This window comes from Coturnix japonica, chromosome 11 (assembly GCF_054131305.1).
Source record: "Coturnix japonica strain WE chromosome 11, WE-NBRP24, whole genome shotgun sequence".
NCBI lineage: Eukaryota > Metazoa > Chordata > Aves > Galliformes > Phasianidae > Coturnix > Coturnix japonica.
In genome coordinates this window covers 20986102-21005050 of record NC_140673.1, presented here as the reverse complement: position 1 = coordinate 21005050, position 18949 = coordinate 20986102, and the positions used below count along the sequence as shown (strand labels likewise).

At 39.7% G+C, this 18949-nt stretch overlaps 1 protein-coding gene across 25 annotated transcripts in view; it reads right to left on the bottom strand.

Moving 5' to 3' along the window:
* The window catches only part of MAST2 (microtubule associated serine/threonine kinase 2), a 147847-nt gene that overhangs the window by 42676 nt on the left and 86222 nt on the right, over positions 1 to 18949 (bottom strand). For 20 of the 25 annotated variants that reach the window (XM_085511566.1, XM_085511562.1, XM_032446373.2 and 17 more), the window contains 4 exons: positions 12405 to 12496; positions 6954 to 7029; positions 4857 to 4877; positions 2681 to 2759 (listed from right to left, as the gene is read on the bottom strand). In XM_085511566.1, the coding sequence (XP_085367692.1) occupies positions 2681 to 2759; positions 4857 to 4877; positions 6954 to 7029; positions 12405 to 12496 (268 nt within the window). The remainder of the gene's footprint in view (positions 1 to 2680; positions 2760 to 4856; positions 4878 to 6953; positions 7030 to 12404; positions 12497 to 18949) is intronic. The other 5 variants (XM_085511565.1, XM_032446379.2, XM_085511578.1 and 2 more) reach the window with 2 other exon arrangements.

Sequence of the window (18949 nt, the reverse complement as noted above, 5' to 3'; positions counted from 1 at the left end):
AGAACTGACAGGTTTCCACTGACCTTAGAACAGGAAAGTGCCTCAGTTTGTTCACTTGGTTGGTTGGTAGAAAGCAGATCTATGATCACAGATATGTACAACAGCTCTGTGCTATGCAGAAACTGAGGCCCAGCAATGACATTTTCCTTCTTGATATTTAATTTCCTACTAATAGGCACATCAGAAAGAAGGTCTGTTGCCATCCTTTTCTCTTGCCTGATAATACAATCTAGAGTGCTGATCACACCAAATGGAAGCCCAACATTCTGTTACGTTCTTATCCACGGCATTAATTTGTCGTGCTCTTCTGACAAACCTCTTGACATCTTACTTCAGTTTTAAAGTCTATACAGGCATAATACTGCTCATCAACTCCAGAGGTGTTATTCAGATCAATTCAAATTAATTCTAATCTACGAAATACTATAACAATAGTGTTGTCGTTGATAAGTAGTAAGGAGGATTGGCTTAGAAATGTGGTACAAAGTTTAATGGTTCCAAGACTGCTTCAGTACTTAATAAACACCACATTTCAATGTCTTTCTGAGAATCTAAGACTGGATCAGGAGGAAGACAAGAGAGAAAAGACTGAGCTTTGTAGAAAAAAAGAAAAAAAGAAAAAAAAAAAAGAAAAATTGGAAATAAAGGTTTTACTCTATTTCCTTCAGGAAGGTGAACTCAGATCTACACATGACTATTACAACTTACTTTGCACTATACTGTCCTGTCTTCCATTGCTTACAGCTATAATACTTACACTATTTCGACTGATGCTTCCTATGTGACACATCTATCTCTCTTTAATGGAAAAGTTTCAATCAAAAAGATGTAGCTGTTTCTGGGAACAAAGCAAGATAGGAATATTCTTTCTTTCCTAAGTCAGAAAACTAGTAACTTTCTAAAAGAAGCTTTTATGTTCCTTTTTCAGAACAAAGACCAATACATCCACAAATTTATCTTGTTACTTTTGCTCTCTCCATGAACATCTACCCCAAGGCTGGTCAAACTACAACTACTTGGGAAAACTGCTTATCACACCAGTAAATAAGGACTGAAGACACTGCTAACAGTTCGGTCTCCAACTTCACAGGCATCCTGGAAGCATTCTCAGTGATTATCAATGATCCGACTATTGATGTCACCCCTACAGAAAGTAACTACATGCCTTCCATAATCCAATAAATTGTCACTTGTCCCCTAAAGAGGGATTATAGTGATAAAAGTTTAAGACTACAGAAGCAAAAGCAGTGCTCCTTTTTAAAAGCTGCTCTCTGGTACTTTAATACCAAATAGTATTTTGTACCGTTTGGCAATGACACCAGGACCACCTTTTCCCATGCTGCTAATGAAATGTTCTCCTGCATTTCTCTTCGCTCCTCTCTACATACCTGTACACACTTTTCCTCCATCGGGAGGGTGAAATCAAGTCTAGTCTCCTTCAAAGGAGAGAAAAAGTTAATAAATAAATAAAATTTAAAAGTCCCAAAGGACTGAAGATAACAAACTGTAGAAACAGTGCAAACCGAAGTCTGCAGGAACGTGTCTGAACGTATGAAGCAATCTGATGATATTAATGACAAAAAATCAAATTTTAATCATGTCAACTTATAGCTAAAAGGAAAATTTTGACCCCAATCTCTTCTCCTAATATATGGAATGAATTTAACACTCATGTTCCAAGAACCTATGAAGATCAATTTGTACTTGAGAGGATTTATGGATGAACTTACTAGAACATTTCAGGAAGAAAATAATGATTCTGCACTCAGAGTAAGATTATTACTCATTAAGGTTAATTACTTAGTAAGATTAATATTCATGGAGTACTGCGACCTAACTAATGCAAGTCTTACAATTACTAGAACACATTCAAAAAAGTATGTGTAAAACAAAACAACCAGTATGAGTATTATAGAAAGAAGGAATGATATGTGACAACACTGTTAAGGCAATCACCATTAACACATACTTAAAAGCATGATAACTCAAGCCTGACAGGTAGCCTTAGCATTTCTAGTCTTTCTATGCATGGCATAGTAAGATTGCTAGGTATATAAACACAACTCATAGGCAGAAACTAAAGAAAAGATAAAATGTATGAAGTATCTGAGAGCGATAAGGGTTAAAATGGTGTTGGTGACTTATTGATGTTAACAACATAGCAGCCTTTTGAAAGTAAAGAAGAATTCAAGCAAACTGCAGACAATCTTTCTAATGACAAGTAAGAAATCAAAAGCTACACTAGGAGATTCAAATTATTGAAGTTGAGTTAACAGATGTGGATTGTCAGTTTTTCCTTCTGCTAGCAGATTTTAACACTAAGAACAGGAAAGCAGGCGAGGATTTCATTTCCCAGTTACAAAAAAGCTGAGATCTTGCTGGCAATTATGCACTGCCTCAGAGCCCTGCCATTTCTGACACATCGTGCCTCTCAACCAAGCAGTCGAGCCAAGTGCTACACTGGGATTTCACCAACAGTAAAAGTGCAAGATGATAGGAGCTGGGAAATGGAGGAAGAAGCAGTGGAACCAATAATTAAAGCAATTTTTTAAAAGAATTAGTATGTTTAATAATGTTAGCAAAAAAATGAAGATCAGATATTTTAGTAAAGACTCAGAAGCTGATTTGTTAGGGTGTGTTTGTACGATCTGAATTGCTTGGAGAAGTCTAGGCCACTTACTGAAACTGTTGAACTGGGAGTGTTTGTTCCATATCCCGATGAGGGAAGGGAGGCCAAGGACCAGCGGCGTCCATCCGTTCTGGGGAAAGAAGCAAAGGAAGTCACTGTGATAGACATACTGTAATCAATATCTAGAGGAAACAAACGTCTACCCCAAATCTCTTAACTATATGGGTTTTTTAAAGTCTTGAAATATTCAAGGAGACCAACTATCTTTGTGAAAAACAGCGGGGGTACATTTCAAGAGAAACAAATAAGTGATCTGCAAAAAGATAAAGCGAATGGGCATCAGATTCTTGCATTACATTAAGTAGATGCTTTTTAAATATTGCCAGTTGTGCAAAAATGGATGTTCCAGGAATGAACAAACAAAACCCACTTCTTTGAAAAAGGCAGTCTTGCCTAAAGTTGTTACCCAGTTCCTTGTCTTTCTAATAATGCTGAAAATTGAGGGGGAAAAAATTGTTTTAAACCACGAACTTAGTGGAATTGGACTTGTTTGTTTACCATGTCGTAGCCAATAAACATGATTCCCAAGGACAAAACATCCTGAAAATACTGTCAGACAGTTCTTGTTTTTAACAACATTGGAACTGAGGATGGTTTTTCTTGGAGAAAAATCAGTACTGAACTTCTTGAGACCTTCTTCAACCCAGTAAAACCCACCTCAGTGAGCTTGGAACCCAAACTCAATTCATCCCAGCCCACCGTGCTTTTTCTGCCTCTAATTTCATCTCAATCTTAAACGTATTTTGAATCCTGTAATTAAAAATGTGAGTGCTAAAAAAGTATCTCTCACACCAGTTCCAGCTCACTCGTTTGCTTTGCTATGGCAGACTATCATTAGCTGCTCATAAAGGGAAACTGAATTAGAGCAGTTCCTCATTCTAACTGACTTTGCAAAGACTTTGTGGTTTTGGAAGCGCATCGATACAGTGCATTTCTGCAAGCACACTGTAAAATAAGATACTTGGTACGGCTCTGAAATACTGCATATAAAATCTCAATTGCTGTCTTTGCAGCAATATTTCTCATCCCACTACGAATACACAACGCCTCAATCTACAGAGAAAACTTCAGCGCACACCCAGACATAAAGACTTGTTTATTTTCAGGTGCTTTGCCATCTATTTTAGAACAAGAGGGGAATAAACCCACTGTTCCATATTACTGAAAGAGATTATACCAAAAGAGTTTTTAAAAAGATTCATGCTTCATGCATAAAAATACTCAAGCTGTAATGCAGATTTCTGTGCATGCGTACATTATAGCTAAACCCCATTTAGCCACATGGGTTCTCCATGGCAAGACAAACATACATAAGATTCCAGGAGAAATTCTTTTCTTAACCCTGAAAAACCACCAATGTCAGCGTTGTAAAGTCACCGTGTCATCTGGCAGCAAATGGACATCATGAGTCACCTGCAGAGATCTTCATTCAGCTCCTCCTAGAGCACATGGGTGCTAGTGGGACCTACAGGTCAATGACCTAACCTCAGTTTGGACCCTCAGCCTCAAAGAGGGAGAATAACTTCCTATCTTCCCAAAGAGTAGACGGGAATGAACAACTTGCAGTCTAGGCAAGAAATGTGCCAAGCCATCAGGACAACAGGTATCAGCTCTACATCTAACAGAAAGAGATGCGACAGGAAAGAAAACTTCCAAATCAAAGGTAAAGGGAACAAGACTTCATAATATAAATTTCCTCTCTCATTTATGCCAAGCATTTCAAAGCTGCTGCATAGCTTTGTTAAAAATTTCTTTTCAGAGAGACTTCATGCAACATCCCTTCAGGAAAAGATTCTTAGAAAGTAATTTTTAGGTCTTTTATTTTATTGCAAAATAAACTTAGCAAGGACATTGAAGCAATGAGTTTTGCCTTTTAAATGTCATTTTGCTAAGTTAATTAGGGAATTTTTTTCATGGCAGTTACAATGCTATTTCATGAACATGGGTGAATTTCAAAATGAGGCGTTAGAAGAACAAAGCATCTTTTCACAAAGCACTACCGATTTAATATTTTAGGTCAAAATGCAAAGTTTTGTTCTTTGGTAATCAAAAGCTGAATGCCTAAATGGGGTTTTCATAGCATGAACTTGTTAGGGACACAGGCTGGAGCTCGGCTGCACAGAAGCACGGTCATACACACACACAACAGCAATACAACGTGCATTACCTGTCAGCTCTGTGTCCATGGCTGTATGGAAGAAATTGGACAACGGTAATGAGGGGTAGAGAAGTAAAAGATACACATGTGATTTAAGGGGAAAAATAACAACAAACCTTCATACTTTGTGTTACTGGTATTCCACTAAGATCGCTTTTACTGAATATAGACAAAATTAACCACGTGTTTTCTTACTCATACAAGAGAATTTCTAACACACTGACTTTGCGGGTCTGAAACAGCTGCCGAAATGGCAGCTAGTAGAGATTTCTGACTAAGCACTCGTCAAACTAAGAACAATCTTGCAGTCTATTGTAGTGAATTTGGTTTTACAATAGACTTATTCAAACGTGCTCCCTACTCCAACCCAAGAACCCACTCATCACAAGGCAATAAGCTAAGAAGGAAAATCACAAACTGTGTCCAAGCAGAATAATAAATGAAGAAATTGTATGAAATATAAAATGCACAAAAACACCAAGAAAGAATTTCTGTGGCAACCATGGGAAGAAATCAGGTACGAACTCTCTCTTGAGACCCAAACAATGCTGAACAAAAGGGTACAGTGACATACCCATTTGTCTGAGGTAACAGTGCAAAACATTTTGAATTACTTAACTCCGTACTTCCCACAGATGTTATTGTGATACTCTGCTTGATAATATAATACATACATGTGGTACTGTTGGCATAGCTATTCAGGTTGTATTACAAGTAGAAAATAGAAACAAACTTCTAAAACAAGCTGAGCTTAAGTGTTCTGTTCAGTGACTGAGAAAGTATGCAGAGCAGCATGCACACTGCAAAATGAACCACAGCATATAATAAGACAGACCTAACTTTTGTTTCTCTGCCATATTAAGATCAAAATCTACTTCAAGCAGTATTCAAGGACACCAGGTCTTCTAGCAAGCCACTTCACTGGAAAAAAACACTCCAGGATTTAGCCGGTGTCCAGATAAAGGGTACGCCTCCAGCTTCTCTTAAATCCAGCTTGTTTCCAAATCCCAAACCTTCACTCTTCTTTGACGTTTTGACACCTATCCTTTCCCTATCTAGTCTTCAAGCTCATCCATCTTTGACAGAAAGTTTGCTGCCTCTCAGAATGATCACACCTTTCCTGTTCTCAGGTCATCTTTACACAGATAAGTAGCTGAAGTTTAGCAAATTAAAAATAGCTTCCTCACACATGAATTGAGCAATCCAGCTTCCCTGCCTAAATTCTGCCTGGGATCTCCTTTGTCACTTTTTTGTTGCTGTTTTGTTCTTTCTCAACCAAATTTAACTTTCTGCATTGTGATCCATTTCTGCCTTCCTGATGAGATACGAAATTCAATACTCCATTTGTCTGCTTCTCCCAGATGTCTTTATTCTTTCTGTCCTACTCCTTACACTAAATTGATCACTAATAGTATCAGATTTCTTTCCAACAGTTTGATCTACAGTGTAACAAGCATTTGTCTAGCACTCACTACAGGACAGATGATAGCTTTGCATTCAAGTCTTTCAAGGCTGCTCTTCTTTTAGTAGTTCTTGTAGACTTGCAATTTCAATTATCAGCTGTCTTCCTTGTCAGAGCAATAACATATTCCTGACACCAATGCCCAAGACAGTAGAGAGAACTAAAAAGTTGCTACCACTCAGAAGGCACTGAATGAATGCAGAGTGCATGCCTGACTTCGGTATGTCTGTGTCTTTGTGCAGACATGGCAGAACAGAAGGGCAGACATACAAAGCACCTCCGTTACTCAGAGTGAAGAGGATCTAGGATTACCACTGAGACAGAGCTATTCTATTCACAACTTAGGCATTGTGACTAAATGGCTTGTTATCGCACATGGTCTACATGTCATCTTCCTGGGAGAAAACTGCCTCCTCCCCAGGCTGTATTTACGGCTTTATCAACTTTTGATCATTTCTATGTCTCAAAAGCACCTAATTCATTCTCAATGTTGCCAGGACCTAAACAAAAAGGGAATAAAATAGATTTGCAAACATCAGGGAAAGCAAAACATGACATAAAAAACTTGTAAACTGTAGGCAACTTCTAAACTCAAGCACAAATTCTATTTGCTTGTCAATCCAGGTGAATGCATCCCGACTTACCTTCGAGCAGGTACAAAGGAAAAGTGAGCAGGTGCATTTGGAGAGAAGTTTCTAGGGCTGTCCAAAGGGCTGCCACCTGTTTGAGAGAGCAAACAAATTCAGTCACATTTCCAACAGAGAACTTCTCACTGTGCAGAAACACCTTTAATCCCAAGTTGTAACTGCAAATGACTGACAATACACTTTGTGCTCTTGATCACTTGAACATTAGTTTGCCAAAGAAATATGATTTGGCCAGAATCTTACCTCCTTTTAATTTAAGATGCACATAAAATTTACTGAGGAAAAAAAAACATGCCACAGGAACTGCATGTAATAAAAGGATTATAGACACACAGAAGATGCTCAAGTGAGAAAGTATTAACATTCATCCTAACCACCATCTCATCAAAAAAATACAATGAAAATGAAAGAGCCAGAGACTTCATACGCTGAAGAAAAAATAACATTAGATTTTCAATTGGCACAAGAGTATTTTTTCCCTGCTTTGTCATATGATGTTTAAGCATACAGTTGGTAAGCAGTGCTCTTCAAAGTCTTCAAAGAAAAAAGCAGCCACTTATGGAAGACCTTCGGAAAGCCAGAATCATTTACAGACTAACTGCAGAAACCTTTGAAATTCAGAAGATGAATTAGTAGCTTCAGGTCAGCGAGTGTACTCTTTCTATCAGGCATATTCTTAAGTGGTTTGCTCTTTCAGATCCTTAATACAAGTACAAAAGAGAAACTACCCATAGTAAGCATATGCCAGCAGCAATTTCTCTGAGTAAACTAACATTAAAATGTGAGCAGGAAAACAGATACTGGACAAGCAATGCTCTGCAAGCTACCTGGTAATCAGAAAGGTCTTCAGATGTAGATCTCATATTAAAAAGTCATGTTAAAGGTGAGCATCAGCAATAGGCTAATCTCAAAATGTTACTCGTGTACCTTAAGTTTTATGTTGAGCAGAAAGTGAAGACGAGCACTGTGCGCACTGGAAGATTTGCAGTCACTCCCACCTAACACACACATGCAGGTAGGAAAGGGGAGAGGAGAAGGAACCGACACTTCCACACCGTGATGATGTCCCAGAGCCGGGCAGCTCCATCTGGCCTACATGTGCACGGGGACAAGAGCAGCTGGCCGGGATTACAGCAGCCTCAGGCTGATCTGGTGTGTGCCAAGGGGTGATGGGAGAGCTGGGGGGGGAAGCATGATCCAGCACAATCTGCTTCACTGAAAATGAACTGAATTAAAAACAAAGGGTGTGGGCAACAAGCTTATTTTCCTGTGGGTCGGTTTTGGTTAGTGTTTTAATGCATTGTTATAACATATTAGTTAAGAACTAACGACAGCTCAGTGTAATTGTAATATGACACAATGCATGCCTTCACCCCAAACTGACTGCCACCAAACCCATTCCCAGTGTATCCTAGGCAGCAAGGAGAGAAACACCAGAAATCAATAAGATGACAAATACTGGCACTTCACTTATTAAGCTTGCACTCACTTGGCTTCCTATGGGCACAGTGAAAAACCAGAGCCATCTTGCTGCTGGGCTAAGACTAGTTTTCACAGTCTAGATGGCACTGCAAGCTTACAAGAACAGTGAGAAAAGCTACAATAGCAACAAAGTGACCAACTCAGTGTGCATAAGCGCATGTTCCAGCAGCAGCACGAGGCTGGGGTTGCCATGTATTTGCCAGCAGAACAAAAAGCTGAAAGAGCAGCTAAAATCAGGAGATGCGGCAGAATGAAGCCTGCAGGAAGCAATGCAGACATCCCAGCAAAGCAAAGGAGTCTGCCTGTCCTGGTAGAAGCCTGGGTGTTCACATACCCACCGCAGATCTGCTGCTTTTGCTGGCATCAAGATGATCTTTCTGAACAAAAAGCCTACTGCTGTTGTAAACAGGCAGTGAACTGTCATCGTCTGTTTAATATCTTCATCAATCTTTTGTAAACTCTCCACATTATGATCAAAATAGGATTTCAGAGTAACTGAGCAAATTGGGTAATGACAGTTTTTAACTTTTGAAATTAACTATGTGGGTGTTCGAAGTCTTCTGAGCCTGCACAATCTGGTACGGAGATACTATTAATTTTTAAGTAACAACTTTTTCAGATTTATATAGCATATTTCCTTCCAGACACTGGAATTTTAATTAGATCCCCTGTGAGTTGCTTCAAGTTTTAAAATGAAAAGCAATTAGTTTTTCTACTCAATTCAAGTCTGGGTGAAGCTTTTAAAACAACAACAGGGAGAAGGGGAATTACTACTCTCCCTAAAATTTCCCAGTACTGTTGCATCTGCTCTAGTTGAAGGAATTTTAATAAGAAAAGCCCTACTGCAATGGTCTCATTCAATGGCTGATCGAAACTCTATTTATTCTGTTAGCAAAGGTAAATTCCCCTGTTGCTCAGGGGTTATAGTTGGCTCCTTTTGAACCTGAAATGACTGTCTCAGGGGAGGCTGTTACGCAGAATGATTACCCATTAGGTAAATCAACGCAGTTACATCAATGTTAATAATTCAGGCATGAACTTTTACATTTCCTGGACACGTGGAGAAGGAGGTAGCTAAAGCACCTGCACATCTGCTGCCCTGAAACTAGGAAAACAGACCTTACAGGGAAGAGATGGGCAAAAGTCTCAGCTGTCACCTGCAAGTATGATGACACTGGATAGGTTAATAAGTCCAAAAGCTTAAACTAGAACCTTTTTGTAAAGCTTGCTCCTGAGATTCTGAGAAATACGATAAATACAAAGGTTTTACTGTTGTGGCCATCTACATACGATATACTGATGCTATTTGCTGAATATTAACAGTAGCAGAACAGATCCTACTGCACGTCGCAGAACCTCCTGCATTCTAGTACATACCGATGTTAGGATGATTCCAAACACTTCAGCATCCCATGCACCACCCAGCTCAAAGTGAATGTCCTGGTTTCTACCTGGCATGCGAGCATCACACACACACAGTGCAAATGAACCACAGCTCTGATGATCAGGACAGGATCCAGAGCTGCACACAACAAACACTGCTCCCTCTGCACAAGTCTTCTTGATTGGCCACTGCACAGATCCACAGCTTTTGCCCTTGGATCCAAGGATCAAGAAACAGGAGCATCATGAACTTTTGTATAGCACTGATACACAAAAAAGAAGTAAACAGAAGGCTTAAAAATAATCTTTTCTTTCTTTGTTTCTTCCTTTTTTTTTAAACCAGAAGGAGGAACTGAACTTAGAGCAAAAGAGCAGAATGATTGAATTTAGTACTACCATGCTGCCTGTGAGCAGCTCCCTCCATACATCATTACAGATGGGAACGGGGACAAGTGCATCCACTGTAACCCGGCAGCATGGGAAGCAGTTTACAGCAACATGAACTTCCCTCATCCACCTTCAAGAATCTCTCTATATATATCTTTCCTACTATAAAGATGACACTGCTCCTCTGATTGATCCTAAGCTTTTCATTGTAAGATATAGTCTAAGGGTAATGTATTCATCTGCCTTACAATGTGTACACTGTAATAGGTGTATGTTAGATTAGAATAAAAATAATTCAAAGAAATACAAACGTAGGGAAAGTGTGCGAACACCTTCCTCTGATCTGAAAGAAATACAAGGAAGATTTTCAAACCTGTCTTCCCAAAACTGCCATTCAGTCAAGATATGGAGGAGGAAATAAGAACAGTGACTTTCCCATGACATTAACAAGCTGTAGCTGCTCAATAACAAGGCTCCATGTAATTTTGGAACAGGTTATTTCATAAAGTTTGAAAACTGAATTAGTGCACTTCAAATCCATTAAGAGCTATTGATTCAAAAATGTTTCCATGGCAGAGTTAAAAATTGTTCAGATTTACTTTTATCTTTAGACCTCTTAAGTATTACTTTTCCTCTCCATTTTGTAGGACATGAAATTGCCTAACATCCTATCTTGAAGCTGCTTTGTACATGTTCATTAGGAGAAAGGCCTGTGCTACTTCACAGCCGCCAACTTCGTGCACACAACATACAGAAGAGAAACTCCTGCAGTTAATGCCATAAAGAACTCCATTTTCTGAGCAGAAACTTTTTAGAAAGCCTTCCTGACTTCCCTGCATGTTTGTCACTCCTTTCATTTGTGGAAGTGGTGCAGAATGGACGTGAAGAGGAGCGTGTTCACAACACAAGAGGGATGGGAGAGGCTTCAGCTTTTCTTCGTGACTTACCAGTGTATGTGTCTGAACAAACAGATTCATCGATTCTGTTCAAATACTAAACAAATATCACAGCCTGTTCTCAAATTCACACCTCATATATGATATTTCTTAAGAAAATATTTGTGAATCTACTCTAAATTTCATCTGCTTCTGTCTCTTGAATAAATTACTTGACTCAGGTAAAACTCCTAAGCACGGTACTGGCAGGGAACTGAGACTGCCAGTAATTTATCTCCCTTTTCTCTGCTTGCAACTCTTGGACGTCACAAAGGATGTCCCTCTTAATTAATAGTTTCAAATCCCATGTGCAACATTAGAACAAGAAATAGAAGCATTTGACAATTTCTGCTAAAGAAGGATGACATACCACTGATTAGCTACTCTACTTTTCCAGAGAATCACATTTCTAATAAAAGATTAGCCAGTAAAGCCTGAGACAACATCACAAACACTAAGACTAATTTTTCATTTGAAAGATGGGAGAGAAGAAAATCAAGAGAAAATACAGGTGTGAACATCTCTGCCTTTGTCTTCTGAGCAATGATCAGATCAGCATCTCATTGCAATCTGAAAAGCAAAGATGCTTCTTTCATATTCTGAGGACTGCTTTTTTTCTCCATCATTTTACGTAAATGCTTTCATAGATGACATAGAATTTGTTAAATTCAACACACGTGTAGATTCTTAGAATAAAGTAAGGTGCACAACATAATTAAGCAGAAAATCCCTACCAAGAGGAATACCACATTTTACAAAGCTATCACTAGTATAATCACCCATAGGAGAGCCAAAGGGGTTTGGAGTGAAGTGGAATTCCTTCAGCAGATACAAGCTTTTGGTGCGGTACCAAACGTAACAAACAACATACATTTGACATACTTCATCTGAGTTATCTGAGATTCTAATGCAAAAAGAAAATAGCCTCTCTCCACACTTTGCTCTGACGACTAACAAGTGGCTGCCCATTTGCCTGGAAACAAGCATTTCACTGCTGCTGAAGTGATAAAACTGGCAGCAATGCATAAAGCAATTCTCAAATATCTCATGTTGCTTGAAGTAGCAGATCGAGACCGCAGATGGCACACTGATGTGGAATATCAACGTGTTTGGCAACGCAGCCCATGGCAGGGCTTTGGAACAACATGATCTTTGAGGTCCCCTCCAACCTAAGCCATTCTACAATTCTATGTTCAAACTTAATGCAACGAGCACCGACATTCTTCTCCATGATTCCCAGCACGGCAGCCCTCAGAGTTACCTGCATGTCCATGGAGGGGGGAATGCGGCCGTGGGAGAGTCGGGGATGTGCTGGACGTTACAATCAAACTCTTTCTGTTGCTTGTCCGACAGCTGGAAGAAAGAGATATAAATGATGAGGCAAAACCAGAGAAATCAGAGCACCTGAAGGCTGGTTCTGCAGAACAGCCTTTAGCCAAGGAGAAATAATCTCTCAGATTCAGGTCGATATTTCTTCTCGCACTCGATTTTGGTATTGACTGTTGGGAAGCAAACATATGGGACCAAAAAGTCAGCAATAGGTGTTTTAATGTGTTAGAAGCAGCACAAACCCTGCAATGCCTATTAAAAACCATGCAAGGTAAACTTCCAACAGCCCTCTACCCAATTTAGCTCTAAAGGTGATGGAAGTAATCATAATGGGCAAGTGAAACATCCTCATTTCACACAGTCCTGAACAAAACCTACTGGATATTTAACCCCCTTGCTGTGGCATATAGAGATATACACAGTGCATGCACAACACAGACTAAGGCTGCCCAGCAGAGCTCCACGGTGGCTCCTGGGCCGACATCTGCCCCCATCCCGCCTGGAGCAGCCCCGATAAATGTGTTCAGTCTGCCAACAACTGCAACTTAATGCAGAACTGCTTTGCTGCCACAGGATACAGTATATCTGACTGTTATTATTTGCAAGACCTTTTATTGTTATTCTATAGGAAACTGGAGAACTCAAAGCAGAAAAAAGCACAAGGGAACTGCCAACCATAATAAACAGTAATAAAGTTGAAGCGCCATTAACTGCTATTCAGGCTCTTTAGTGTACTTAAAGCATTCCTCAAAATTGTCCAACTGATTCCATACAATCTTCATTTACATTCATGTATTATTCAACAGCACTCCATCCAAAAACTGATTGCCATTGTGTACATCATACAGACAAACGAACGACCTGATGTTAAGAGGCTTAAAATCTCAGTTTATGGATTTTTTTTTTAATGTGTTCAGTCTATTCCAGTAACTGTTGAAAAAAAAAAAACACAAAAAACCAGAATACTCAGTTCCAACATTAGTAGCAGATAATCATTATGTTTACATCACGATGAAAATGTCTCACAACACCAAAGTGCTGAGTATTCTAATGTAACATAGATGACTATGTGAGATATAAAAAAGAACCTTGAGCATTTTAATGTAAACTACCATGCAAAAATTGCAGATCTTGCTCAGTATAAAACACTGATACCATGAGAAAAGAAAGCTCCATCCTCTGTGGCTGTATCCTTTCACTAAAAGGAGTTACTAAAACACTCGTGATCACAGCCCCGAGCATTCTCTGGAAAGTTGGTATATTTAAATCACAACATAATGGGGAATAAGAGCTGCCTCAGAGCTATTTAACTGCTGGCTGCATCTGCCAGACTGGACCAGGTTTTACAAACCCATTTTCTCTGCCATCATTGCAAAGATGAGGACTCAGAGAGGGTTAAGTGGCTTGAGAGTAGAGCACAGCTGAGACCCATTAAAACAGGTCAGGTTTGCACCAATGCACCCAGGGGAGGAACGGCTTTTGAGCAGCCCAAGTTAGGAATAGAGTATTCTTTTTATACCCCCAAAATTTGGTTGCTTTCCATTTCGCTGGATCTCTCACCAGGGAAGGAGGAACATCACTGGGCCCCATTCAGCCATTTACGTGATCCACGTGTGCTGGCAATAAGGGAAAGCTCAGACATAAAGGCTAAGAACAGAACTTTCAATTTCTTGAATTCATGTTATATGATTGGAAAAAGACACATGCAGACACAAATGCACTCTCGACTGGTTGCGAATAGATCTCTGTATAGATACATTGATAGATATAACTTCTAAGAGAACTTGGAAACAATGAGAAATTACAGAAAAGCAGCAATAAAGCCCTCATAGTCATAACAATGAAGAAAACAAAAAGGGAGAAGTGGAGCTGTAGGTGCCCCTGTTTGTTGCAAGGGAGTTGGACCAGATGGCCTTCAAGGGGTCCCTTCCAACTCAAACCATCCTCTGATGCAATGAAGAGATAATGTGCAGCCTCCAATTGGGCAGCAAAGCTCAGGAACTCACCACAACAGCATTTAAGCAACTTGTAATGAAGAATAGCTGAATATTAAAGAAGTAAAGCTAGCTTTAACCAGGAACTTGTGCCAAAGAAATTTGAGCGAGTCAATTTAAGTGCTGGCACAGTTCACATGAAGACAAAATGCTTTCCTGGAAGATGCACTCCAGCCAGACAGACGGGGCTCAGCACTGGGCTACACAGCCAATAATGAGGAGATCGTATTATTGAACTCTTACACTACATCACTGCTCATTACCGTTCATGAATTGTGCAAGCAACCCCCTAAAAATAATCCAATCTGCATAAAAAACAGGAATAGGAGAAAGCAGAAAGGGAAAAGGTTAACTATACAACTCAGAGTGTACTGACAAGAAAAAAAAAATGCAGTTCTGAATCAGCCCAGAGAGACTCTAAGCATCACTGTGTGTTTGTAAGCCAAAGCTTTCCTACTTTCATTACATGCAAGGTCCCCGACCCTCCTCCTCTCACAATTTGGTGTGGGTCTCATTAAGGGTTTTTCCCAGATCCCACTCCATAACTTGGAAAGAGCCAACCCCTGCTGCATGCCCTGCAGGGCCACTGCCAAACTGCGGGAACCTGCACCCCAGGGGAGCACAAGAGCTGCCTGATTTTATTCGCAACAAGCACAGCAATAAGGGGAGTTTACATGGGGAGGGCTGAAACAATGCCTCTGCCATCACTGAGGAAATGGTGCTTCTACTATGTGTGAGCTGAGATCTCTCCCCGCAATAAAAATAACATTTGTTACGTGCAGTGGAGCGTTCCAAGATGTGTTCTTGAAACTGAACACTGCAGGACATCAGTCTGGTAACTGGACACTGGTTTTGGACCCACTGCAATGTGCTTGGCAGCCAGCAGCAACCTCGTGCTGTGTGAATGGCAATGCTAACCAGGGTGTGAGGGTACCTGTGAGCTGTGTCCAACCCCAGCACACCTTGTCCCCAGCCAACAAACCTCCACCAAAAGGCAATTTGGGACCAATCTCCTGTAATACCGCTGCAGTGCTGGTCCACTCCAGTGGTGAGGTGGCTGGGATTGGACTGAGTGATCTTAGAGGTCTTCTCCAACCTCAGTGATTCTATGCCCACCTAACCAAATCTAACTAGATTTTCCTCTGACGTTACAGGAGTTTAGTTTCGGTTGATTTGATTTACAAAGACTTCTTTATGAGAAACAAAGATTTTGGAAATGAAAATAAGTATTTAAAATTTTTATTCACAATGGCAGAAAATTTACAAAATCCGAAATCTGCATGTCAATGAATGCAGCAGCTGCACAGCAATGTTAACTAGATGTGGAAGTTATCGCCTTTAATTATAGTAATTCAAGGATGGAAGCAATTTTGTAAGCTTTAGCACCACCAACAACAGGAATAATTAGTTCTCTAAAATAGATAACAATAAGTAAGCATCTGGTTCAACGAATTATTTTTTTCTACATTCAGAATGATTTAAATTTTTTTTATCCTAGAATAACTTGAAAAATCACATTATTATTCATGGTGGAGCTCTGGTTTGCAGATTCCTACAAAAACCACTTGTTTTCTCTTAAGGAAAAACCATTACACTCACTGAACATACAAAGGACAAAAGCACAGGGACATCTTTAGATACCACAGATCCTCCATCATGACAGCAGGGGGGTTGAAACTAGATGATCATTGTGGTCATTTCAACCCAGGCCACTCTATGATTCCCTCCTCCCTGTGTCATCTACAAGCTATTGCAGCCATGTATGTGCAGAAATGTTCACACCTCACCTCTGGCGTAGATTCCTTCCTGCTCACCTTGACAAGGAGCATGGAGGTACATGAGAGGATCAACTGCAAAGCATGGGCTGCACTTCAGTACAGATATCCAGAGAGAACATGGACAGGAAACATGCAGAACATCTGCCAGGATGATACGTTTCAGCCTGCTAAGCAAACATGGCAGCTGAAGGGAACATGGTGCTGAGCAATGGATGTAGACTGGTTCTTTTGTTTAAATAAAACTGGCATCTAAGTATTCTGGAATTAATGCATGAAAGTAGCTTTGTTTCACCTCAAACAAACTATTTTTTAGATATAACTTTCTAGTTCTTTATTTGTAGCTCAAATTTAAGAAATAATATAATTCATGTTAAGAAACTGTGAAGAAATAGCTGAAATTGCCAGTTAGTGTGTAATTTATGTTTAATTTGCCTAATATCCATGGTTGCTGTACACCTGCCTACACCGTGCTGTGCAGTCCAGGCCTTCTGCATTATTAACAACAGAGGAACACAGGAGCAACTGCAAAGCCAAGCAAAATGAAATGTCACAACAAATTACCATGACTGGCACAGCCATTCCCAACTAAATCAAACCACTCTATTCTGAAACATTCCTCCCTCACAAGCACGTTTCAAAGCTATATCCATCCTTATGTGATGAGAAAAAAAAAATCTCTGATTACAGGAAGAGAGATGACAGAATAAAAACAGACAGTATTTAATGGGAGAAAACATACACGGACCTCCTCAAGCATTACTATCTCCCACTTCAGTTGTGCTATGCATTATGCTGCCGTGAAGTTACATCGCGAAGTGTGAAAGGACGATTTAACGAAAACTAAACATAACTGCATACTTTCATTTCCCGTTTCCACCAACTCTATTATTGAATGCTTCACCTAGCATGACTGCTTTTCAATGGGTGTCTCAGTTGTCACAGAAGATAGATTATCACATATTTTTTTTGCTTGCAAAAATTTGAGCAAACAAATTCAAGAATGAAATGACAAAGTGCATTTATAGTGTTTGAAAGCTTATTTTACCCTGTAACTTCAAGGATATACAGACGTAATAAAACAAACCCATTCTGAACATGGTCTCCAAAGATGCATCCTGAAAACAAAGAATATGAGCCAAAAATGAAAAGAAACCTTTCCCCAACAATTCTGAAGTCAGGGATTTAATAGCAATCTTCTTCACGAGGATATGAGCTGTCATCCAGTTGCTACATAGCACTCAACATGAACAGTTCTTTTTGGTTCAGAGCATTTCCTTCATTTAAGCATCAAAAGATGTTTGAAATTAGCTCTGTATCAGTTAATTGTAGTTTCAAACTGCAGAGTGACAATACATTACATATCTAATTTCAAAACGATTCCAATAGTACATTATTCTGGAAATAAACCCCATACCTGAGTGTCTCAGTGGCCTTTTCTATATAGAACACAGATTTACACACAACACTCTGGTTATGCTCTGCACATGTAAACACAGGCAGAGAGGTGCACTGAAACTGGAACCAGGAGTGATTTTTTACCATTTTCTTCTAGCCACAGAATGGAGGAAAATAGAAGTGATTAAATCGAAAGGAGGTAGAAATAGAAGATGGAGGAGAAAACAAGTGAGAAGTATTCAGACTAAAAGGGGAAAATGTAGAACCTCCCCACAGGCCTCTTCTGCTGCAGAACAGCTGGAAGAGTAGAGATGGAATGGTAGAGTTCATGCAGCCCTAGTAAAGCTGCAGAATTTAATACAGAAACAATACACACAGCTTGATATGTTTGGCATATTCTATGTCTCCAAAACCAAAAGCAGATTTTAATACTCTTGGAATAAACTTGGGAGTTTTCATTACTGAAGTGCTTATTATTCTAACTATACATCTGCTGTAAAAGGTATTGCTCTGCAGTCCTGGAAATAATAGCAAAAATTAAAAATAGGTCAGGCTATGGATTGGGAAAAACTATTCAGGGAATATCTGATAATTAGGTACAAGTGTAGAATCAAAATGCTTAAGAAGAGCTTTAGAAAAAAAACCAACAATGTAGTTTCATGGTGAGACGATGGTCAATACAAAGTGTTCTGCATCCAGCTGAGATTGTTTGCCTCCAAGAAGGTGTATGGTGATAGAAAATGGTGTATCATACAATGCCCTTCACAGTTTTTTAAATGAAGTCTGTTTTTTAAAAGAACATTTTGCCCGAAGGTGTTTTACAGTTCCTAGTTAATGTCAGCATTCAACTGCCATTGAAGTAACGGGAATCCCAAGCATATCGGAGAGCATAGCGCTTGGTTTGCTCCTTATCCAGTCCTACAGAGAGTACACACGTGGGCCTGCAGAGAGGAACACTACTGTGCATGTTAGAAGCCCCTCACAACTGGAAGTATCTACAGTGTTTAAATGCCAACACATTGAGTTGATCTCAAATTCACTCACACTGGCCTCTCCAGCCCTTCCCTAGAACGCTCTGTTACCACCGCAGACACAAGACTTGAGAAGCCAAGGGTGAGGCTCCCCACAACATTATGATGGCCCAGCCCCACTAAACGTCACTCTGCAGTGGTTGATCACCAGACACCAAGCTGACAGACACTGCATTTAAAATGCACTTGTCAGAGACAAACAACAGTTGAAGTAACCAGATGCACAGACACAGTGAGGATTCCTAAACCCAAACATGTCTACTTGAATTAACCGCAAGC